General features: G+C 48.6%; 1 protein-coding gene across 1 annotated transcript; it reads left to right on the plus strand.

Moving 5' to 3' along the window:
* Nucleotides 1-5,679: 5,679 nt before the first annotated feature.
* Nucleotides 5,680-14,868, plus strand: STC2 (stanniocalcin 2; the record flags this gene model as incomplete). Its single annotated transcript, XM_084268535.1, has 4 exons — nt 5,680-5,830; nt 8,091-8,233; nt 10,718-10,929; nt 14,475-14,868. The coding sequence occupies 4 exons, from the start codon at nt 5,680-5,682 to the stop codon at nt 14,866-14,868; spliced, it is 900 nt and encodes a 299-aa protein (XP_084124661.1).
* Between the last annotated feature and the right edge of the window lie 10,044 nt (nt 14,869-24,912).

The following is a 24,912-nucleotide window of genomic DNA, read 5'->3' on the forward strand; positions in this document are numbered from 1 at the left end:
GGCTTTCTGCAGAAAAGCTGCGATGAGTTTCCATGCTCCTGCGAGCCGGATCTGACACTGCAGCCCTTGCTCGGGAGATGGAGCTCGCTGTGTCCCAGCAGGCTGTTTTCTGGGTGAAACCAGAGACTCCGCTGCAAATCCTCTGCAGATTCTTCTTTTCTTTATAACACACAGGGGGGGTTCAGTTTTGGTGACTTCGTGGAACAATCCTCTAAATCAAAGCGTCTTCTCGAAACTCTTTTCTCTAGTTTCTGATGTATTTTTTCTCCCTGCTGATTTGGAGTCCAACCTGGGAATATGGGTGTTACAGCATGTTCAGCACTTCTCTGCGTCAAGCCACAGCTGACTGAGGTAGCCACTTCACTCAAGGAAATTATTTGAGGTTTTCTGAGAGCCTCTTGACAGTAGGTAAAGATTGTTTCAGCTTGTGGGAGTGCCAGCTAGAACCCTTTATAACCTGAATGACATGTAATGTCATAAAAACTCCTGCGAAAACTCACTCTGTCCTTTCAAGACGGCAATTTTGACGTCAATGTCTGTCTTTTCAACCATCACCTAGCAGCTCATCTGGATAAGAACCGTCAGCTCGGAGATTGCCTACAAGTATTCCTAGCAAGAGTTCCTTCCATGTATTATTTTAGCTAAGAATGTAACTCAGCATGTCTTGCTGATCTCTTCCCCATTCTCTCAGGGGGAAAAAAATGTACTACTGTGAGAAAAAGAGAGACAGAGATGCTTTTGGCCAATGCTCTTATCTGGTGACTAAGCAGACTGCAGGCTGATACGTCTCAATCTGAACAGCCACATTTCGATGACCCTTTCACACATAATTACCAACAGAGCTGCTATTTTCTCTATAGCTAGTGCAGTAGTCACCAAAATCACAACTGCTCGGTATTATCTGCCTTGTATTAGTTGTAATCACATCACATTTTTGTTTATATACCCCAGTAATAAAAACCATACATATCTTTAGTTTGACTTAAAGAATAAAGTAAATACATAATTCTGGCAAATTGTTTGGAATCACAGTTTAACAGCATCTGGTTCAGATATTCTGTTGTAAATTGTTGGCACCAGCGTTGCCACTCTTTTTTTTTTTTTTTAATTTGAACCAAAATGTTCTCAGAAACATGTGGGTTTTGTCCAACTTCCCTGTAATCCATTTTATGAAGGCCACAATACTTGCAAAGTTTAAAACTTAAACTACCTGGGCAGAAGGGATTGTTTCTGAACACTCATTACACAGCTGATTAACTGAGGAATAAACAATTCTGGCATGCAACCTAGCATGTCTGTTGTTTTGGCTTTGTGTCTCAAGGAGTTGTCTTTCTCGAAATACCTCCCCAGGTACAATGTGTACATTCCACCCTGTTTTGCTCACAAATTACATACCTCTCTTTTATGTCAAGTCCAATATAGCTGCACCAGGTTTTCTCATTCCACATAAAAAGTAACCAATTACTTGAGTAAATACCTGTTTTAAAAATATCACAGAGTGGTTTCCTGCTGCTCTAAATACTAAAATGTTTGGCAGGATTTCTGACCCTTATAAATCTTTCAAATAGTTCATATTTTATCAAAGAAGCCAGACCATCTTTAAACCTGGTGCATAACTCATCGAGACCATTTCTCAAATACTTGATTTTTACATAAGCAATCGGGGAAAAAATGGCTGTGTCATTTTTTTTTCATGTAATTAGCTCTAACTTTTCTACTATTTCATTCTCTGTGGCTTTTATTGTCAACTCCTGCTCATTCATCATAAAAACTACAGTTACCAGAGATTCCAAAATACTGAACTGATGATAAATGGGGGGAAAGTGGCTTAAAATACAACCCTTTGAAGCTTCCCAACAGACCTACATTTACTGAGCCTAACAGGTTCTCCAGTGTCAAATCCCATTGCAGTCACTGTCAGCAGCTTTATTTGCACCATCTAAGAACCAACTTGTGGGAATTAAATCAACACGTTCCCAAGGCAGGTCCCGCACAGGGAGGAACCAAGTCCAAGAGGCAACTTCACTCCGCTCTCCCCGACCACTTTCCCAGCAATGCTTTGCAGCGCTGGCCTGGCTTCGTAATGATGTGTCATTTGCAAGTCAGCACCTCGCACTAAGCCCTGAGGTGGGGAAATTACCCAGAAGAGGAGGCAAGAATAAATTCCCCTGTCTTGCTTATTTTCTCAAGCCTGATGAAATCCCATTGCACTGCTGGGGCTGCACAGCACAGCTTACTGTAACTCTACTGTGAAATGTGTTTAGTCACAGATTAAAAAAAAAAAAAAAGCCCTGAATCCAGACCTCGGCACACCTTCCCCACAGCATCCTCTTCCCTTTTGAAGTCATCGGCTTCTCTGTCCTTCAGAACTGGGCGTGCTCAGTCTCTCCCTGTATGCTGAAGCCTCTTGCGCAGCATTCCTCAGCCTTCACCTGCCTGAAATGCTAGCCCTTCTCCCTAAAATCCCCAAACAATGACATGCTTCCCATTTAAAGCCAGTTTGTGGAATGCTCGTGCTGCTGCTTGAGCATTTCAAGTTTTGAGCAAATCATGAAACGCTCCTAAGAAGTAAAACCTATGTATGTTGGCTAAGGGGAACTCCAAAGTGTATTCCTAAAAGCCAACAGTCATTCAAAACTGCTGGAAGTAGCTGTGATCCTCTCGAAGTGTTACTCCTCAAACACGTCATCAAACGCCTCGCAACCGGACACCATCCTGCAACCAGGCGCCTGCGTCCACGCAAGCTCCCTGCCGCTGGAGCGAAGCTGCAGGCTCAGTGCCTCGGGATTCAGGCATCCCAAGTCTCCTGGAAACCAGCCTCTAAATCACTGGGATTGCTAACTATTCTATAAAATTACCTGGCAGTCGATTGTGCTGCCAGGGAGCGAGTTATCCCGCGCTCCAAAAGATGCCAAATTTGCTGGAGCATGACTTGTGGATCACGCGCATTTTTTTTTGCCTGGCAGCGCTCACCTTTAAAAGGCAGGCACAGCTCCTTGCCTTGCTAAGGAAGGGCTGAGTGGGACCAGAGCCTCTGATCCCAGGAGCACCCCGACGAATGCCCTGGAGAGAGAAAAGCAAGGGAAAAATCCTACAGCTCTGAGTGCCACCCGGCAATGTCTGCTGAGCAGGAGGAAATGGGAAACGCTCAACGTGCTGACAGCCGGCAGGTTTCTTCTCCAAATAGTGACACGAGGGGGTGCTATTTTAGACACGGTTTTGGTAAGGAAAAGAGATGCGAAAATAACCTTGGATGGAGTAATTAATACAATAGGGGCTGAAGGGGAGGACAAGCTGCAGTAGGGCAGCCAGGGCTGCGCAGTTCAAAGGATGTGCTCTGAGAAAGGATGAGTCCTGGCTGAAGAAGACAGCCAGAGAGAGGAACGTGGGGTCTGGTGCATGGAGGATCCGTGGAATTCCTCTGAGTCAAAGGGACAAAATCCATAAGAATATTGTAACTTTAAGAGGCAGAAAGACTGATGAGGACTGGCTGCAGGAGGTCATCAGACCTAAAGCAGCAGGGAAAAGGTGTTAGGAGAGAGTGAAATTTGTGAGGCACAAGAAGAAAAAAAAAGAATTTATATATATATATTAGATGTATAATACAAACTTGCTGGTTTGGAACAGTATAGTAGTTGCCTCCTCCAGCAGAGAAAAACTGTTGTCACTTAAATTCTCCTGCCTGAACTGGAGATGAGAATCGTTGAAGTTGAGCTAGTTAGACCTATCAAAGGCAATTAAATAGCAAAACTCTCCAGCAGTATAAATAGTAAGAGAACAAGGACAAAAGAAGGGCTACCAGGCACTCAGGCTGAGGTAAAAATGAGTAAGAAAACCTATTCCTCCCATAGCCCTGATGTCAAAAAGGGCAGAGCCCGTCCCAGGGGCACGGGGGCTTTGCAGGCATCCACACTGGCGCAGCGAGTTCTGTAGAGGAAAGCTGCAAGTTGCAGTTTACAAGGCAGCAGCGTATTGATAAAAGGGAATTTCCACATGAGCTTGGCACCACCGTTAAGAAAACATCTTAAAAAGATGTTTCGAAGTCGAACCCTAAAGAACGATAAACAAACTTTGCACTGCTCTTTCCCAGCAAACAAACCTCCAGGCCTGGGATAAAACCAGAGAAAGCCCAGGAGAGCGGAGCCACAGTGGGGGTGTCTCGGGGGCTGCAAGGGGAGGGGTGGGGAGGGGGGGGTGTCAAAACGTGCCTGCCGGTGCGTAGCCATGGAGCCATGGTCCTGAGGCGCGGTGTCACGTCCCGCCTAGGAGACCCTTGCTCGGGGAGGTGTGAGTGGATTTCCTCAAGTGCATTTTGACAGCTGTGAGGAAGCGGGCAGCAGCAGCAGCAGCTGGAGACATTCCTGGCTGCGCCCCCCCCGGCAGGACCCCCGCCCCCGGCACGACACAGCGCGCCCTGGCAGCGCGGGGGGCTCGGGGGTTGCTGGGGGAGGCAGGAGCCGCATGGGGCCTGCGGGGTCTGATGAAACATCTGATGTGCATTACGGCAGGGCAAGGGGACACACGCACGCCCCCTCCCCAGCGAGCGCGGCACTTCTCATCACCTGCTAGAGATTTTTCCGACACCCCTCGCACCCCCCCCCCCCCGCCTCCGCTCCAGCTACCAGTCAAAAGGGAGCAGCCTGAGCTGGCTGTAAGGTTGCTCCGGGGGGAGTGGGGAGTTTGCAAGCGTGATGCTCTCCCCCCGGTGACGGTGGGTCAAGGGAGGCAGTGTCCGGCCCTGCTCACTTGGTATCAGATGTACTTCAGTACCACGTCCCCTCTCCCAACCCTCTCCCCCCACGCCGCGAGGTGATGGATTTGGCCCAAATCCCCTCGGAACTCGCAGGATAACACAATCCCGGGGCAGGGGGGGGGGGAGTGAGGGGAAGAGGGAGCAGAGGATTTCCAAGAAAGTCAGCGCAGTAGCTGCTTCGGAGCGGGATTTTCTTTCTTTTTCTTTTTTCCTCCCTTTTCTCCTTTTTTTCTCTTTCTCATCATGTCTTGCAATGAGGCGTCAGTGCCGCAGGACGGCCGGCGCGGGCAGCCGGCTCCGGGCACGGGCACCCCCGTTGCTCCCCGCGCAACCCCGCGGAAGTTGCCTTCTCGTCCCCGCGGCTGCGGGGGTACCAGCCGCTCGGTGCTGCCTCCCTCCATCCCTCCCTCCAAAGCAATGCGCTCGTCAAAATGCCGCTTTTCCCCCCTTTTTCCTTTTTTCTTTTTCATTTTTTCAGCCCCTCCACCCATACTGCCGGGGGGGGGGGCTGGGGGGGGACACCTTTGCCCCCCCTCCTCTCCGCCGCTGCGGGTGCGGTCCCTGTCCGCTACCCCCCGCACGCCCATCCCCCGCGGTGCGGGGGGGAAAGGGGGGGGCTGGGGGAGGCGGGAGGCTGCAACCTGCCGGCGGGGCAGGGCCGGCCCCCGGCGGGCGGTCGGAGCGGGGCGGCGGCTGCCATTGGCCGCGGCGCGGAGCGACACCTGCTCGGCTCCCTCATGCGAGTGACACCGGGGATCGGCGGGGATATTTGAGGCACCCTCCGGCGCTGCCATCGCCACTCCGCGCTCGCCGCCGCGCCGGGCACATGCGGTTCGCGGGGCCGCGGCGAGGAGCGCGCTGGGCCCGGGTGCGGCACCCCGCGGGGGAGGACGCGGCGGCGGCGGCGGCGGGGGGAAGGCGCGACCATGTGCGCGGAGCTCCGCGGCAAGCTGCTGGCCCTGGCCCTGCTGTTCGCCAGCGCCCGGGCGGTGGCGGGCACTGAGGCCACCCACCCGCCCGAGGGGCCGCAGGACAGGACCCCGCAGCAGAAGGGGCGTCTGTCCCTGCAGAACACAGGTACGGTGGGGCGGCGGAGGGAGGGGGGGGGGTGCGAAGGTGGTGCGTCCCCCATCGCCGCTTCTGGAGCGCCGGGGAAATAGCCGCGTTGAGTTATGACAGGCGCTTTATTTCGGTGTCCGACTGTCAGGCATAAATCATCAGAGGAAATAAGAGCTCGCTCCTAATTACCTTTAAAGCCCGGCTTTCCCAAGCACGTGTTGCCCTTGCAACAGCCGCGGCAGCACTCCGGGCGAAGCGCCTCTGCAGCCGCGACGGGCTCAAAGTCGGTGCCGAGCGGCCCCGTTGCCGGCGGGGAGCGGGACTGGGGGCGGCGGGGAGCCCGGCGGAGCGGGGCCGGCCCGACCCGGCCCGGGGATGCTGCCCGCCGCAGGGTTGCTGGGCTGGGGAGGAGAAAGTTTCTCTGCTCAGCGTTTGAAACCGGGTCGAGGGGTGGTGGTTGGTGAGGGGGGGGGAGGGAAGGGAAAGCGGCTGGAAATGACTGGTGCTTTGCCTCCTCCGTAGGGAGTCGTGCAATGATGCAACGGACCGGGGGTTTCTCTCCTCCTCTCCCGCCCCCTGCGCTCCCTCCCCCGGGTATTATCTGCCTAGAAAGAGAGAGCTGAGGCGTGCACTTTGCTGGATCGCTTCCCAGCCGTGCAAAGAGAGAGCGCGGGATCCAGACGCTTCCCTTCCCCCCCCTCACCCCTTTCTTTCCCCCCCCCCTCTTTTTTTTTTTAACACTCTCAGTGCTGCGAGACGTGTTTAAACACACACGAGCAGGAATGCACGAATGCCCATTAGGGACTGCCACATGTGAATCACGGCACTGTGCAGTTCTCAGCACGCTGGAGCCAGGACATGTGATCCGGCAAAGGGTTTGCATCCGGATGCCAACACAAGCACTACAGCTGAGCTCCCGGCCCCAAAAAAGCCCAGCTCCGCGCTCTGCAGCGCTCCACAAAGAGCTCCATTTTTCCCCCCCCGCGGTGCGTGTTTGCGCAGCTTTTCGCGTGTGGCTGAGACAATCCCAGGAGCCGACCCCGGGCTCCCGTGTCCCACCCCCAGCTGCACTCCGGGCCAGGTAGAAGGGGGAAGGAAAGAAAAAAATCAAAAGCAGCGGCAGTGATTTAGGTTTGAGCTGGGCGGGGGCTTTTTTTTTGGGGGGGGGGGGGTCCCCCTCTCGTGTGAACTCTGTCACTCCGCATTCACATCCGCGGCTCGTGTCTCTCCCTTGCAGCAGGTTGAAATTATATCGAAAGTTGCTGAAAAGACTTGCAAATGGACCGCATGGCGAAGGGGGAGGCTGGGGATGTCTGAAACATGCTGCGGTTCGGAGGGGGATTAGGCTGGCTCCCAAGGGCGAGCTTTAATTAAAGGTACCACTAGGGCACGAGTACAGGAATTCTTAGCATCCTCAGTTCTGGTCTAAAAGCTGCCCCTGTTTAACTTTATACCCAGGCTTTCTCAGCAACCACCTTCCCTCTGGCAGTACTACTACATCCTTTCTTCTTTTTTCTTTTCTTTTCTTCTTTTTTTATTTTTTTTAAAGCACCAGAAGCTGTCTTGTTAAGAATTAGATTTTGGGGTTTTTGGTAAGTGAGTATTAGACAGCATTTTTTTTCTCAGTATTATGTAACATCTGAAAGGGCAGGATAAGCACGTATGAACCACCTAGCTTCAGTAGATCTATTTTATATACTATATGTATAAACTCTCTTTTTCAGTTGATTTCTGCATAGTTGCAGCTTTATGCAACACTCGGTGCGAAAGACACTATTTATCAGTGGGAGTTTTGCTATTAACTTTGCAGGCATCACAACAGGGGAAACCCAGTGGTCTACACAAAGCATTGTGCTAAATAGCCAGAAACTAGCCCAAAGCACCAGAAATGAGATATTTTAGCTGCCTGGGTCCTGGGCTTCTTGTTTTGGCACTTGAATTTGATGGGCGACTTTGTGCAAAGTCACACAGCAAAAATCACGCCCGTCCTTTGCTCCTGAGGAATGCAGAAGCATTAGACAGTTCTCAAGTGAAATAGCTTGACGTAAGCATAGTGGATTTGGCATTTACTTCTTGGATATCACTTTCATAACATAATACACCCAAGTTTTGGCCTAATTTCTGTAAAACGTGGGCATGCTGTGGGTACAATAACTGTTGTCACATGTGTTTTCTTTTGAGCCGATGTTAGCAAAATAACTCTTTACCTCCCCACCCTACCCACCACCAGCTTCTGTGAACAGTTCTTCAAATTAACTGTAATCAATGCTCATTTTAGCTGAAATCCAGCACTGCCTGGTTAATGCTGGCGATGTGGGATGCGGAGTGTTCGAATGCTTTGAAAACAATTCTTGCGAGATCCGAGGCTTACACGAGATCTGCATGACATTCCTGCACAACGCTGGAAAATTTGATGCCCAGGTAACACAGTGAAATGTCTTGTGTATCTGCTTGCTTCCAATACACCCTCAGCTTGTATTTGAGTTCTTTTAACACACTCTTGGGGGGGGGAGGAAATTACCTTGACGGAGCAAATCTACTTCTGCACATGACCAGCTTCAATAAGATCTTTTTTTTCCACTGAAAGGCCCAGAATCAAGATCCAAGAACAGTAGTAGAGCAGTGGTGCACAGCCTGTCCCAGGAGACAGGCTGCCTCTACCTACAGCTCCCTGTGATCACTTCCTTCGCCCGTACCCAGGATAACTACAGCTGAACACTAATGTACTAAGCAGCTTAAGCTTCTACACCATGCTTGTTCAAAGCTTGGTTGATTCTGAAATACAACCAAATATCCAAATGCACCCAGTTCATTCAGACACATCAAAATGTTTCCCAGTGTCCAGCCATTAAAGCTGGGTCTCAAGACTTGCACATAACCAGTACAGGCAGCCTCCTAAAGCTGCTATATTCAAATACATGTTTGGTTCAAGCACTGACGTTAAAATACATTACTTAGATGGTATGCAGTATTAAGTTTGTCTCCTTCATTTTCTCCCCAGACCATTTATGCATCACTGAGACATCCTGTTATTATGTCTCGTAAACCTACTCTCCCGTTTCAGTGCAGAGGGAAGAGAACATTACGCCGGCCCAGCGGCATTTGGCTTGACCATGCAGTTTACAGTATAACTTGACTAAAAGCACCAGCTACATGGCACTGTTAAAAGGATGGTATAAAGGAGAGCTGCTTGCAGGTTGCAGCTTGCTCTGGGAGGGATGGTGGGACCACCCAGTAGGAAACGCTTTGGAAGTGCTGGAGATCTGGGCTCAGATTCTCAAGGACATACAAAGGGTCTGGCTAGCCATTAAAACTGGAATTGTTCCTTCTGTGGGTATCTGAAAACCATCAACTTCATTTCAGGTGCATTCCAGAAAACGCTCATGTACTTTTGCATGATACTGTGTCAGTGAACACTGACCAAGGAAGTAAGTCCTGTTGGGAGGGGAACGTGCCTATGCAGGCTGAGCACAGCCATTGGTGCCTATGCCCCAGAATCCTCAGATGCTGCTGATCAGATAAAGCCCATTTCACATCCAGGATGTCTCCATCCCAGGGCCCCTGAAGCGTTATTTAGTATAGAGGTGACTTTAGCCTCCGCTATGACAGGGCTTTTCATGGCTTGTCTCTATATATCTGCAGTTATTTCAGGCTTCATTAAATGAAAAGACTAACACTGGTCATTTTCTGTTCTCCTTCCCTCCCTCAGAAACCTGAGCATTGATGTCAGGTTTGCTTTGTGTAAGAGTTTTCTGGTTTATCCCTATTTGCCTGATGTGCTGTGAATGTTTATTCCTGAAGGGAAGGGCAAGTAAGGGCCCTTGGCGTAGGGAATAGAAGATGACTGAAGCAGTTCTTTGATCAGCAAGAAACATTCCTAGCTTGAAACAATTTGGGGACAAACTCTGCTTGCAGGCCTGGGTGAATCTTCGTTAATGCCAGTGGAACTGTGCCAGGGTGCTGGCTGGATAAAGGTTAGCAAGAATTTGGTCTTCGTGACACGCCTGTGTAAAGCAGGGTGCAGCTAATGAAGAGATGGAGGCTGTGCAAGCAGCTTCCCCACACCTCTGGCTCAGCAAAGGGTGCCTGAGCAGCACTGGCACTGCAACACGTGCACTGTATAGGGCAGCTATAGTATCAGATAGCAGAGAAAAGGAGGGGGATGGGTGTGATACCCACAAAGCAGTCAAATGAAGGAATCACAGTGGTTGAAGAGATGTTGCTAAAGCCACTTCCCTGCAACTTACTTACCTAGTTTCTTGATTTGATTTTTTTTTCCATCTCACTTAGAATTTTTTGCAGCAAACAAGCATCAAGACACTGTGGGATTATTAATAGCACTGATTTGAGTCCTTCCCTGGGGAACTGGTAGTGGGAAATACTGACAGACAGGGGACAGGGCAGGTGCATGTAGATGGTGTGTACAAGTCTGTGAGATTGCAAACTAATTCTAAAATTTAAAAAATACCTAATTTGCAGTTACTGAATGAGCTTGTGGTCCTGGGACCTCAGCCATGGCAGGATGCCCCCTCCTTTGTGTGAACCTGCTGTGCTGACACCCCAGAATTGAACAAAGCCAGTAACTCAAGCATTGGATTATTTCAACGTGCTTACCTTTGCCCTTTCCCTTGTTGAGCATTTGACTGTTGGGGTAGAAGAAACTTCAGAATACCAGTGAAGAAGCCCTGTGTGTTCAGCTCCACTGGAATAGCAAGGCCAGGTAACTTGGCATGATCTCTAAGGGCAGAGAAACAAAGAGAAGAGGGGAAAAAGCCATTAAATGGTACCCTTAGCAATCTAATAACCCTTGACATTGTACTACAGCGGAGCAGCTAGCTGGGCATAAATCAGCTGCTGTGCTTAATGGACAAAAATACAGACCTACTCCATTTCTTTTCTTCTCAGGGAAAATCCTTCATTAAAGACGCTCTGAAGTGTAAGGCTCATGCCTTGAGGCATAAATTCAGCTGCATCAGCCGTAAGTGCCCTGCCATTAAAGAGATGGTGTTCCAGTTACAGCGGGAGTGCTACCTGAAGCATGACCTCTGCTCCGCTGCCAAGGAGAACGTCCAGGTCATTGTGGAGATGATTCACTTCAAAGACCTGCTGCAGCATGAGTAAGTGCCTCCATGCTAGTGCAGTCAGAGGCGTGGGAGCTCCTTCCAGGAGCACGGTGGTGCCAATGGGCTGTACATCTGCCCAAGAGCTGTTTCGCCTCCTTCCAGCCCCAAGCACATCTTGTTTTCCCATGTACCATGTCATGTTTTCTTCATGGGGGCCCTTGAAGATGAGGGTTTTTTACGAAGGGCTAGACGTGGCTGTGGAAGGGAGTGAAATGAGTTCAGGTTGGATCTGGCTGTCTCTTTGGTCCTTCAGCAGAGGCAGTGTCAGTGTATGCTGCTTGTAGAGGTATCTCACAATGTGCCTGTGCTTTCTGAGCTCAAAGACACCATTCCTGACCTCAGTATCTTCTTAAAGATGACAGCTAGAGGAGAAAGGGGAAGAAGGTCTGTGCAAAGTTGTCAGTAAGATGATAATTTCTTCTTTAAATACATACTTTTAAATGTCTTGTAGTTAATTGTCCCTGAAAGAGCTGCAGTCCCTCAGGTAATCTCCCATTCATCTTATTCCTTGTTAATCTCAGATGCTTTTTAATAAAACATGGAGGTGTACAAAATGAAGGCACAAGTCAGATTTAGAGGAGTTCATCCCTCTGGCTGGGAACACAGCTGCCCTCCAAGGAATGGCAGGCGTGAATCCTCTTCAGAATTGATCAAAGCTGCTACATGACAGCAGTAAACCAGGCGCAAGCTGTTTGTACCAACTCTTTGTTGCACAGATGCAAAAATTGGAGCCTGTTTTTCTTGCAGGTGAACATCTCACTCCCAAACAAGCCTGGCAGCAGGCTTACCTTAAAGCATCTTCCTACCACGCCTCTGTGCCGCCTTATCCGTAGCGGATATTAGCACAGAAACCCCAAATCCCAGCAATCAGGAGAGACGCCTTTTCTTTACAGAAATATTTCTTTTGGACTTTGAGCCTTGCATTTTCATTGGTCTCCCAAGAAGCTGTGCCATGACTCCCTTACTTTCTGGTGAAAACTATCCCCCTAATCCTTAAGCTGCAGTTGGAAAAAAGGCGCTTTGATGCCAGTTTGCTGTCAAATACAGAATCATTTGCTGTGGTTTGTGTGAGCTGAACATGGTGGCCTGAACGCAAGGTCCTTTCCATGGACATTCCTGAGGCTGGGATCTAAGGTGTGGCTGGTGGCAGATTTGGCCTTGCCAGGGCTGCTGGCTGTGCCCAGGGTGAAGGGCAGCACCCTGCACAGCAGCATCTCTCTGGGGCACTGCTCAGGCTGTGTTAGTAAATGATAAATTTGGTACTTGGTCCCAGTTAATTCCCCCCCTCATCATTTCGGGATGAGAACAACTATGAAAGTCAAAGGCTCATCCAAAGAGAAGTTAGTTGTGGTTTACAAAGAGGCCATAGCAGGAATGCTCAAAGGCAGCAGCTTACATCTGGGGAGCTTAACTGGGAGGGGGCGAGGGGGGGGCGTCTCAGTTTGAGGAGAGATGGATCATTCAGCTGAATACCTATAACTTGCACGATCTCATTTAGAGCTTCCTACACTTCATCTCAGAATCAGAGCTTAGCTTTCCTATGTGGGACTCCCCAAATAGAAGTCAGCCAGCCTCCCCCCCTCCCGTAAATTTACAAGACATCTCTGAAGATCTTGAACTAAGGAACTTGTTCAAGATCAATAGGCAAGTGTGGCAGAGCTGGAAATAAAATCACGTCTGCTGACTTGCAGCCTTGTGCTCAGCTCAGGTACTATGGTCAGGCCAGCTGAAACGCAGAAAGTAAAAGTGGAGGAGAAACAGGCCAGTATTAATCCACAGGGCTCTGGCAGACTCTGAATACCTGAAATATTTGGCAGCTGAGACACTCCTTAGTTTTACCAGCAACCCTTTTCTTCCCAAGATTTCTGTAAACGTTATGCCCAATTTCAGCAACTGATTTCTCCATTACTTTTTTCCCCCCCTCCTCCTGCTGGATCGCTCTGTGCGCGATGCGCTCCGTTCCCTCGTCTTCTGTTTTGCGTTTGAGACGCACTCTTAAGAGCAGCGAAGCGAGTGGCAGCTCTCAAGCTTCTCCCTCTTTTATTCTGCCTGTTTTCTCCCGGCGAGTGCTGAGGAACGCGGTCAGGGCGGCAAAGTCTCCTCCCGAGTCAGCTGCGGTGGGGTGGGGGTCAGGCCGATTCGCTATGGTGGAAGTGGTGACAGGCCCTGGCAGATCGGTCGCCGCTGCATTCCAAGTAACCTTTTTTTTTTTTCTCTCTCTCTTCTAAACAGCAGAAACAATCCAAACATGGGAAATATTTTGAGATAGGGGAATAGGTGGCTCTCCAAGATTAGTCATCCAAAATGAGTTTAAGAAGTTGGGCAGAGCAAAATCAGGGTAGTGTCAGCCTGTTGGTTTTCCTCATCCTTTCTTAGTTCATGGGGAAGAGATATTTAGACTTGTCCACAGCCCCCAGAGCTGGTGAAGTGTGTGCCCGGATGGTGCACCCTCACCACCCTATACAACCACAACTGCTGACCCCAGGCAGTTCTGCGCTTGCACCATGGATGGTTCCTACCGTGGAAGACTTGTAAGCACGTCCTCCTGTGCCCGCTAGCAGCTGAGCAGTTCTGTCAATAGACAACATCAATATTGACCCACAAAACTTGTGACTGCAACGATTTTACAATCTCCGTGCTCAGTGACTGGTGGCTGAGAAGCCCAAGTGCCTCTGCTGGGGCTGCGCTGTGCTGCGGGGGGAGCAGAAATAGTATTTGGCCGTGGCTCATTCGGAGTCCTTGTTTGACTGGGAAAAGGCATATGTTGAAAGCTGTACTTAACTCTAAGGAAATAAAGACAGAAACTTGGTGTGGGAAGAAACCATGCCACCAAAGTGGATTTGCCTGTTTGAGCTCTGTGAGGTTGGATCCTGAGTCCAGACAGGCTCTTGCTTGTGGTGATCAACACCCAGCACTTCAAGGAAAGCTAAAGATGAGACAAGCCAGAGAATCTCTAGTTGAGTATCTGCTGCTCTTCGCAGAGGTGAGGAAATGCCTCCCTCTCGCAGACTAGTGATCAGCATACTCTCCATACCAGGCAGTCACATGTAGAAAGCTGTTCCTCATTCACCTGCAAGCTGTTTGAGAAGCTGATGGCTCTGTCCATGAGCCTCTGTCATGTGACATGACTAATAAAGATGAAGGGACATGGAGAGAAATAGAGGCAGAAGGTGTGAGATTGCAGCTCTTCCATGTGAAAGCCCCATTTTCTAAGCATGCAGACCTCATACATTCCTCTGGTGGGCACAAAAGTTCTCCCAGAGCATCTCCAGTTGGGGAGTGATCAAGGCATATCCAGCACTTGAGTGAAGCTTTGTTTGACTGGATGCTGTCGTGTATTTCTTACAGAGGTCTGGCTAATTAGAATGTAACATACTGCTTGATAAACACGGTGCAGAATTGCAAGTCATTGGGTAGGTGGGGGCTAACGCTGCTGAGCTGTGCTGTGCACCAGGGAGGGGAAGGCAGAGACACCATTACTTGGTTACTGACATAACCTTCATGTATTTTTTGACTCTTCTCTCACTGTTCCCTTCTAGGCCCTATGTTGACCTAGTGAATATCCTGCTCACCTGTGGCGATGAGGTGAAGAAGGCAATAACAAGAAGTGTCCAGGCCCAGTGCGAGCAGAACTGGGGAAGTCTCTGCTCCATCCTCAGCTTCTGCACCACGGCCATGCATGGTGACGCCATCCTGGGTCCCGAGAAGAAGGCGGGCGAAGCCAGCAGAGCTGCTGCTGGCCGTGGGGACATGCTGGCTCACTCCGACTCCGACCACAGGGAGAGCTCACGAGTATCTAAGGGAGAGAGAGGTACTAAGGGTCACTTGAACGCCCATGCCCGGGTGAAAGCTGGGGGCCACGGTCCCAAAGGGGCACATGGGATCATGGACCGGGCAGATGAACTGTCCGACTTCTCTGACATCCGGAGGTGAAAAAAGGCACCAACTCCTCGTTCCCCCCCCATCCTCCCCCTCCACTGGAAACTTCCTCCGTTGAGTCCCATCTTCCCGTCTATGGACATTCCAAAGCATTTCCCATTCAGAGGTCAAGCACAGGGCATTGCAAGATATTATATGGACCTCAGCAACAGTGTATATAGTAGCAAAAGGGAGAGCAGTGGCAATGGGTTATCAATCCAGCAAACACCACACTTGAGCAGCCACCAAACGTGGCAAAAATGTCTCTGACTAAATTCGTTTCCCCTTTTTATGAAGCGAACTTCAGTTGAAATTTAAGATCTTGTCTGGGGGCTGTTGGGTTGTTTTGGGGATTGTTTTGTATTTGTTTGTTGGGTTTTTCTTGGTCCCCTTGGCTGGGGAGAAGGTTCCAAGAGGGCTCTGCCAGATTGCATGCGGCACTTGTGGTGGCTTAGCACCTCTGAAGGCTTAAGGTGCAGCCTTGTAGCAGATGGCTGAATTCCAGGGGGATTTGGTTTCTGCCTGTGGCTGAGAACGCAAGAGCTCAAGGCTCTCTATGTGATGCTCTCTAATGAAACAGCTACCCTGTCTCTCACACAGGAACCATGCAGTCTGGAGCTCCACCACATTCTCTTAACTAACTTCTGAGCCATTGTTCCCATCTGGGTGATGCTGCCTAGTTTAAGTGCCCCCTGTTTGTTTTTTAACCACTGCATAACTTGACATTTACTAATCTGGTCGCTTCGGCATATCAAAGGTGAGTAGTCAGCTTCCAGACAAGGCAGTGTGACTGTTAAGACTTCCACACTATGGAGGACCCCCAAGAGTATACTTCTGGACCTCTAAAACCCCTGTGGGTATTCTCTGCTTACCCCTGCCCGCTCAGTGATGCAGCCCTCCACCTTTAGGGGCAGCACGAGCTTAAAAGAATGGATGTAGGCTCAGACAGCCAAGGACCCTGCAGGTCCTTGGTTCTTCTGCAGGGCTGTGCTGAAGGGCCATGAGAAATCTGGCCCTCCTTAGCAGAAGCACAGTGTGGTTTGTGGTGTAGAGCCCCACTCTAACCTGCCTGTCAGCTGTGGTTAATCCAGATGCCAAAGATAAGGAGAGCAGGTTGACTTGGGGTTTTTTTTGTCATACTGATAATGACCACCAATCTCTGCAGACTGAGTTACTAAAGATGAAGAGTGTTAAGAGCTTTTTGTCTCTAAGCAATTTTAAGTGAGAAGGAGGTGTTGGGACACATCTCTCCTACCCCCTATGCAATCACAGTTCTGACATTGCAGATCTGCAGTCCTGTATCCCCTGATACTGCACTGGAAATGGAGGTTACAGCATCCATGGGGACAGAGGGTGAGCTCTTCTGCTTCCTATGGGGAAAAAGCAAGTTTTCTTAGAAAGCAGGAATCACACCAGGGATTTGAGCCTTCTCATTTAGAAAGTTTGGGAGGAAAGCTGTGGGGGCAGGAAGGCAGTTTGGTAGAGACAGAACGTACCCAGTGAACTAACGTACGTCTTGTCGCATGGTGGGAAGGAGCTGTATAAACAGTAGAGGGTGTTGGAATTTGGCTACACTTTCCAACTCAAGATTATAGTTACTGCTAAGCAAACACAGCTCCTAATAGCTGTGTTCAGGGTTTAATGCATGTATCCACCTGCAAAAGTTCCAGGCACTACTTTTAATAGAAGCCATGTAGGAAGCCAGAGATGACCATTCAGTCAAAAAGGTGTGTCTGTGTGTGACCACCAGGTCTTTGCTTAAACAAATGACCTCGATCCTGCTTGAATTTAGCTAAGTTCTGTGACAGAATTTTCATTTTAATTAATTGGGCAGAGGTGGGACGGGGCCAGGTACTGTAGCAGTGAAGACCACACTGAGCTGAGGAGCGGAGTTCCTGGCAGCGAGAATACCAGCTGCCCCGCTGGATGGTAGGACAACCCTCCTGCAGATGGGGCACCCAGGGTGTCCCAGGGAGGGGGTTGCCAAGGTTGGTTTGGGCTTGTCTTTGATGGCCAACTCCTCCTCTGCTCCAAAAACTAAGTGGCTGCTGGTGGTACCAGAAGAAGGTTTCAAGCGTGCCTCCATGGGTTTCCTGTGAGCATCCTCTCCCCCTTCGTGGCATACTATAGCCACCTTGAAGAACAAGCTCAGACCAAAAAAAGACAATCCAAGCATTTTAGCAAAAGAAATAAATAAAAGCAGAAACAACTTGCTACCAACGTTAATGTTCTTGCATTGAACTGAAATAAGATCCCTCTCTCATTAGAGGTCTGATTCATCAATGGGAACCAAACATATAGATCTACATCCTTGAATGTCTCAGTCAACATATCACCTCAGCATGCATACAGTTTTATTTGTATTCATTTGTTCTGTGGGGAAAATTGTATATTCCCCTTGTTTAGTCAATGAAAATTTGGGGGAGGGAGGGGACAAGCTGTGGGTGGGAGGGATTTTTGTATAAGGCATAACTTTTTATTTTCCTCTGTGTGTGAAGATTTTATGTGTTCATCTACTGATTTCACATATGCTATTATTGTAAATATTTAACATTTCTATTTATTATAGTGTCTCCATTTAAAAAAAGAACACTGCTGGCTATGATAATTTAAACGTACGTCATGACCTGTGTTGTATATATTCATGCCACTAGTATGGTTTTTTTGTTTAAAGCTGCGTAAATATAGTTTTATACAGTTCCATAATGTTATTGACAGCATAAATCATTTATTTATTGTTAAACCTTCTTTCATATCTAACAAATAGGGTGTGTTTTACCTGAGATTATTTTATTGTGACATCTACATAGCCTTAATTCTTTATATATAAAAAAAAAAGGAAAAAAAATCCATTTAGATACTGTATGATGCTTTAATTAACATTCCTTATGAACTTGCTGTTCATAAAGGAGGTTTAGCTTAAAAGCCAAGGTAGGAATGTTTCCTTTGCGCTTTGCATCTGGAATGAGCCTTGTTCTGGGATGAAAATACTGGGAGAAGAAAAATGCCTACTGGGGAAAGATAGCAGTAAACCCTGGAAAATGCTGTCCTAACTTAAAGTGCTGAAACAAAATGCAGAATCGAAAAGAGGGAAGAAGAAAGGGAAAAAGAACATGAAAAAAAAAAAAAAGACAAACTGTCCTTAATTCTGAATCTCTGGGAGAAAAACATACTAGTTTTATCTCATGTAGAATTTGCAGCCAAATAAGCTTGTAAAAAAAGAAAATGCATATGGCTTTAGACGAAGCTCTGTACCTTTCACACTATTATTTTCCTTAAACACTAATAAATGTTTTGAATAAGTCTGTGGCTGGGTTTTGTTTAGCTGGAATTTCAGCCGCTGCGATAAGGGGCAAGAAAAGCCCTCTGAAGCTGGGCCAGCAGCCTCAGCCGAGGAGGGCAGAGGTAATCTGTCTGCTGGCCCCTCCAGACCCCATCCTGTCCCCTGTGCCAGCCAGGCAGCGGCAGAGGTGCCCTGGCTCAGCAGGACACAGGGACAGAGCCAGCCTTTTCTCTCTGTATACCTGGGAGAGCTGGTGCTGGGACAGAGACCTTGTCACCGGCGTGTCATTCCCCCTGGGGAGGGGAGACCTCGCAGGCTGCTTAGCTGGGACCTGGCAGCTTGGTTGGAGGGTTGGGAGGAGATGCGGGGCAAACTACAGGATGAAAAACAGGGTGAGCAAAAGTTTGTGCCCTTCTGAGGTTCAGAAATCTTGTTCTAGGTTTTTCCCTCAGCAGGAGCCACAGAATGGGTTCACTGCAGCATGTCAGAACCAACTCAGAGGCTATAAATTGGTCTCTATTCAGGTCAGGAAGGGAGACAGAGGTGGTTATGGGTTTCTTCTCACTGCCCTAATGATCTTGGATTACAGCAGTCCCCTGGGAGGTGCTGTGCTAAACTGGCTATAGGCACAACTCCATGGGTCATACAGGCACAACATCCCATAAGAGCCAGGACGGCTGACCACAGCACCCGCCCACAAGCAGGGTGTCAGCAGCCCCCAGCCCGGGGCCAAAGCCCAAAGCACTGGATTTCAGCCAGCCCCATTAACAAATAACAACAGCAATGCTTTCCAAAAGCTGTAATAGCTGATAAGATTTGTCCTGCATGTACAAAAACGCAGTCTGTTCGTGTAATAGCAGGAGCCAACCCTTCAAGATTTTACCTTAAAACAGAGGACATTCATTTGGCTCTCCACTGCCAGCTATTAATAATCTATCAATGTGCACCAGCCAGTGCCTCTGTATGGGATGTAACGGGCACATGCAGTAGCTCTCATTCTTTCAGATTGCTCCATCACCATCCCAGCAACAATCATGTATCAAAATCTTAAATGCTTACTGGAGCTTCAGCAAAGGAGAAAAGCAAAATCCTAAGATTTACAAAAAGCAAGCTGCAGAAACAGCACTTTGTGTTGTCTCCATAGTCATTTTCATACAGCGCCGGGGTGTAGGCAGCAAGGGGATGGGGGAATTATGAGAAAGTACCTCAGAACATAAAGCACGGGGTTTTTTTAAGGCTGCTTGCATGAAAAAGCACATTTTTAACACTCCTCCTGTGGGGTTTAAAAATAACTAATCCAGTTAAAGCCTTTGGATGAGATGGGCTTCACAAGCCTAAATGTGATTTGCAGCAATGTAGGACCTGTAGCATTTCTCTGCCTTTAGGTGCCACAGCTCTTTATAATCCTGTGGCAGGATTATAAAGAGCTGTCGTCAAACACCAACGGGAAAGCGCATCTTGCCAAGCAGAGATGTGACAGAGCTTGGTGGGATGTGATCTCAGACAGACCACCCTGCAGTCAGGCTGCAGCCAGGGAATAGCTTGTGCTGGTGTAGGACCACTCGTTGGCATTAAATATCCCACTGCAGTTTTTTGCAGGAGCTGGTCCACGCTGTGGCTGTGACGCAGCTAAGGTAATCGCATTCTGTCCTCAACCATCCTCCCTGCAATCTCAACTGGAAAAGTTATTTTTCATCTCCTGATGCATAAAGTGGTGAGACTGCATTCTGCTCCAAAAAGTGGCTAGGCGTTAGTGATGGAGAAGTGACCCTTACCTTCCCTTAGGGCATCACATCTCACAAAATAGCACAGTAAGTAACAGAGTGCTGACGTTAAAAAGAGCAGAAGCACAAAGAGGAAAAGAAGCCCTGGAAGACTGCAGAGCAGGGATTCTGCATTGCACAACCTGAGGAGTGTGCAATTTGAATTATGTTTAATATCAGTATACAATTCTGCTTCAAGAGGAGAATGATTTTAGTTCAGTTTAGTCTTGAGTTGCTTTACAAGAGAGGTAAGGAAAACTGATGCAAGGCACTTCAAATTGCAAATGCACGTCCGTACACCAGCCTCATCCGGTGGAGCAAGTCCCCCCAAGACTGATACATGTGGTCCGTTTGGATTTCTTCTCTGATGGGCTCCCTGTCTAGCCTTCTGAAAGAACAAAATTAATTCCAGATACTGGCTTGCTCAGGCATACCAAAACATTTACAAATGTATATGGCAATTTACATATGTCAGCCCACATAGTGAGCTGAGTCAAACCTACTGCCAGCGCTTCTGCGGTCGTCCTTACCGGTTCCTAGGTACTGCCCTCCGCTCTCCTCCCGGGCCCACGCCTGGAGATGCCAGGAGAGCTGAGGCAGCTCCAGAGCAGCTCTCTTGCTGCATCACACCTGATGAATTCATCACAGCGAGCTTCCCAGGTGAGGGAATAGTTAAAGCTTGCTGGGAAGCCTCTCAGCAGAGCGTTTTTAAAGCTATTTCCTGACGCCTCACCAGAAACACAAATCCCACTCAGTTTTCACTGCTAGTTATGTTCGTGTTTCCATGCTCTCCTCGCAGACTCTCGCAGGAAAGGCTTCTCTCACACCTGCTCAAGTCAGAAATTGCTGCATGCTTCCCCCAGCAACAAACACAGCAGATCTCAAACCTCAAGCAATGCTGGGCAGGCAGCCTCCATCACTGAGACACACCACAATCACCACTCCAGTGACCAACCAAAACTGAATCGTGGAGAGGGGATGCAAAGGGATGCAGCTGGACCTCCTCGGATGCGGGAGCTCCGCTGATACCTCCCAATGTCCCTCCCGGGTCTGTTCCTGTGGTCCCAGCACTAACAGGTCCTGGCACAGGGTTGGGGCTAAACATAACCATATAATTAGTGAAATCCTAACAATTTTTGTTTCTGTACATTTTCTTCAGGGAAAAACATCCCAGCCAGTGGAGCATTTCATTTTGAAATCAAAACCTCATGTCTCTCTTGATCGGGAATGTAAAATGGGGACTTGAGGGTTTAAAGACATGACATATTATGGGAAGCTGCAGGGGCTGAGAATTCCTATCTCCGAGGATGCTGACTGTTACAGCCTCGACCTTCTCTGCAAATACCATCCTTCTTCATAAAAAGAGTGGCTTAGAGTTTACTTAGAAATTCTTCAAAAATAAGAAGTCATCCTTGGGGAGCCTGCTGCCAGGTTCTCTGTGTAGAGAGGGGTATAACTTTTCCTAAAGGTACTCCCCTGCTGCTGGAAAGAAGTGCCCTAGGGGCAGTGCCACTGCAGTGAGCCCACTGGACTGCACTGCTCTGCATCTCGGTGGCTCTGGTGATGCTGTGAAGATGGGGTCTGGCATGTGGTTCCAAACAGGAGCCTCAACAGGGTTCCCATCAAGCCTGGGCTGGCTGACATGGTGCAAGAACCAAATGCCCCCAGGGCACAGGCAGTGCAGCCTGGAGACACGAGCTGATGGAGGAGCTAAAGCCAGGCTGCATTTTAACACAGCACAGGATCGGCCCTTCGCAAGCTGAGACATTACAGCACGTAATCCCCTCTTATAAACCCCACTTCCATTTCCCAGTTCTTCTGCAGTTTGTATCTGCTTTTCTCTATCCCACAATCACACAGGACTACATTTGTCACCCATGAATAATTCCACTTACATTGCAGAATCTCTTCCTACCCTGGAGAAAAATGCAGTGGGAGGTGTGGGGAAGCTCAGTGAAAGCTGACAGCCAGGAGAGACTGGGAAAGGCCTACAGGGTGCCTTTTTTAGATGTCCTATTTTAAGATAAAATGAAGAGGAACTGTGCACATTCAGCATTTTGTTAAACTGACATGAAATCAAGGCACTACAAAATCAGTTTGCAGAAGGGTGCAGTGCACATGCTTGAAGCCTTCCTGGAAATATTAATATTGTTATTATTTATAATTGGCAGTAGGTCCTGGCTGTCAGCAAGTCCCAACCTTGGGGCTACCGATCCGTATATCAAAGGAGAGAGTCCTGGCCAAAAAAAGAGTTTCCATCACTGTTGGTAGAAGGAATCATTGCCCTTTGCCTCTACTTGCAGAAAATTCAATGTGCCTACCCGGGCACTCAGCACTCACTCACAGCACAAGGCACTTCTGCACAGTAATCACAGGAATTACGTGGATTTCTCACTGATCTACCACCTACGCTTGCTGGTCCAAAGGCTAATGCTAACTGATGATGAGTCTGCAGAAGCCCATGAAAAGCATTTCTGCCTGTACAAAAGAGGGAGTTAGAGCAGCCAGGATGCCTTGGAGGGGGCAGAGGATGCACAGGGAAGCTGAAACTGCTCTGCAGCACGAAAGGGCTCCTGAGGGTCCGGGCAGCCCACGGCAGCAGCCGTCTGACTCTGCAGTTCCTGGAAGAGGAGACGTGTTTTGTGGCTATCTGCATGACAAGGACTAGTGAAAGCTGGCCACAGATGACAATCCAGGACTGGAGGATGAGTCTTGCATAATAATTAAAGGCCTGGTCTTGGGTTCACCAAAGCCTCTGGTAAAACATCTTATTGATAATAGTAGGACATTAGGATTAGGCTCCTGCGGGAGCTGGGAATCACTGAAGCTTTCCTGACTACATAGGCTTATCAGGAATAGTCTTAGCAAAATCAGAAAATAGATGAGGCTGAAAATAATCTGTTCTCAAACATCCCACATTCAGAAATGCCTGGATCTGAGGCACGGGGTTTTTCTGCAGCACTCCCTAAGCATGGACCATTTGCAAACCACGGAAAAGCAGGCAATCCACAGCATCTTTCAGTAGCATCCAGAACTGTACGACACTAAATATGACAAAGATAAGACTAGAGTGCAGCTTTTAAAAAACAGAAATAAAGTTTACTAGACTTTATGGCATTATGTACCATAGTGCTTGAATTCAGGCCATCCTACACATAACGGCCCCTCCCTTCTGTTGGTCACGTAGCACAGGCTTTAATACAGCCTGGAAACGTGGTGAGGCCCTCTCTTCAAAGGAGAAAAGAGCAGCTATACTCTCCCAATAAAGACAGTAGCAGGATTATACAGTACAGTGATTATTCTGAGCAACAGCATAGAAGTCAAAAACTTGAAAGGGTGGAGTAAAAAAGGACAGGGAGACAGTACTAAGAATATGTGATGATGCCATTTAAGCACATAAACTCACTCAGGAGCTTGCTTGGAACAGACTGTTCTTACAGTATTGCCAGACTGACCAGAAACAAGAAGAGCATTAAGGTCCAGTTGACCAATAAGTTGGTCAAACCCTCTCTCATGAGACTGCCAGTCAAATTTGTAAACATTGAAGGTCAGATAAACATACAAATGTTGCAATTTATTGGATTCACATTCCTCTGGCGATTCACGTATGTTTTCTTTTGTCGGGACTAAGGGTTCAAGTGGGTGGTGGGCAGCTAACAGGAGGATCATGTTGTCTGCCAGCCCAAGGCACAGGCAGGACAGAGAGGACAGGGCTGTGACAGAAAGCCTGAGCTTCACAGGCAAAAAATACCCCAGTCCCCAAAGTAACACCCATCCTTATCTTCAAAAGAAACACGTGTTTTCCAATCTCTGGAGTTCTCTCAAGGATGAGATCTTTCAGGGGGCATCGAACCTCCCAAGCCATTATAAACCAGGTAGTACCACTGAGGGATTGCTCTGGAGCAACATCAGGAGGAAGGGGGACCTATCCTGAGAGGTGGCTCGTCTGCAGCTGGCATGGGATGTGCCCAGTAGCCTGAAAGCAGTAACAACGGAGCGAGGCGCAGCGGCTACATGAAAGGCACATGCTTGGTTAATTCACCAGACTCTCCCAGCCCTCGTCCCTGCACACAGACCACAGCTGCAGGATCCAAGGTTGTCCCCTGGCTCTGACTGCACTGCTGCAGGTGTAGCTGCACCGTGGTACACCCGTAGTAGTGCTTACACAACCCCAGCTCTAATACTCTTGATGACACTCACCCCTGCAAAACCAGCTTACTCCTCCATCAGAAATACGACGAGGACCATCTCAGGGATGCTGCTGGTGCAACTGGCAACTCTGCAACTGTGTGAGACAAGGGCTCACGCTCCCAATACAGTATCTGGTATTGGATAAATCAGAAATCATTCTGACTGCAGTTTCACAGCCCACCAAAATCACTGCAAAAGCATAAAGCCAGCTCCAAACTGTGTGCTGCTGCTGGCCAAAATATAAATACGCTGGTGTGGCGGATCCAAACCTGATATATGTTACCGAGCTCCCTGGTAGCACAGAGCCAGTGGGGTCTGTGATACCCATGGCTTCAGCTCACATCTCACAGTAACAGAGCATGCCATTCATTAAAACTGCAGTAAGGGTCCTACAGGTCCCTGCTGAGGCTGCAATACCCATGTCCTGGGTTCATACGAAACTGAACTTGGTCCAGAATTTAGAACTGGGGGAAAAGGAAGGGAAGCAAAAACAGACACATAGAAACATTAATTCTTATTCATAGGACCGTGCTGGTTCCCACTCAGTACTGTCTGCAAACGCTGCAGATCTGAAGCAACACCAGACAGGGAAAGAGAAAAAAAAAATCCATTAATAGTAACCTCTGCACCCGTGCTGACGGCTGGCTTTGAGAAACAGTCAGCAAGGCACCGGCCCCTGCCCGTCTAGGTTTTCTCTCCCAATTTGGACCCGTGCCATTCGTTTAATTTCAGTATCTCTGCACCTAATATCTGACAGCAACCCAGCGGATTTCTGTAACTGCCAACTGGGTCTCTAAGTTACTGAAAAGCAAGAGAGAAAGA

This window comes from Gallinula chloropus, assembly GCF_964237585.1.
Source record: "Gallinula chloropus genome assembly, chromosome: 10".
NCBI lineage: Eukaryota > Metazoa > Chordata > Aves > Gruiformes > Rallidae > Gallinula > Gallinula chloropus.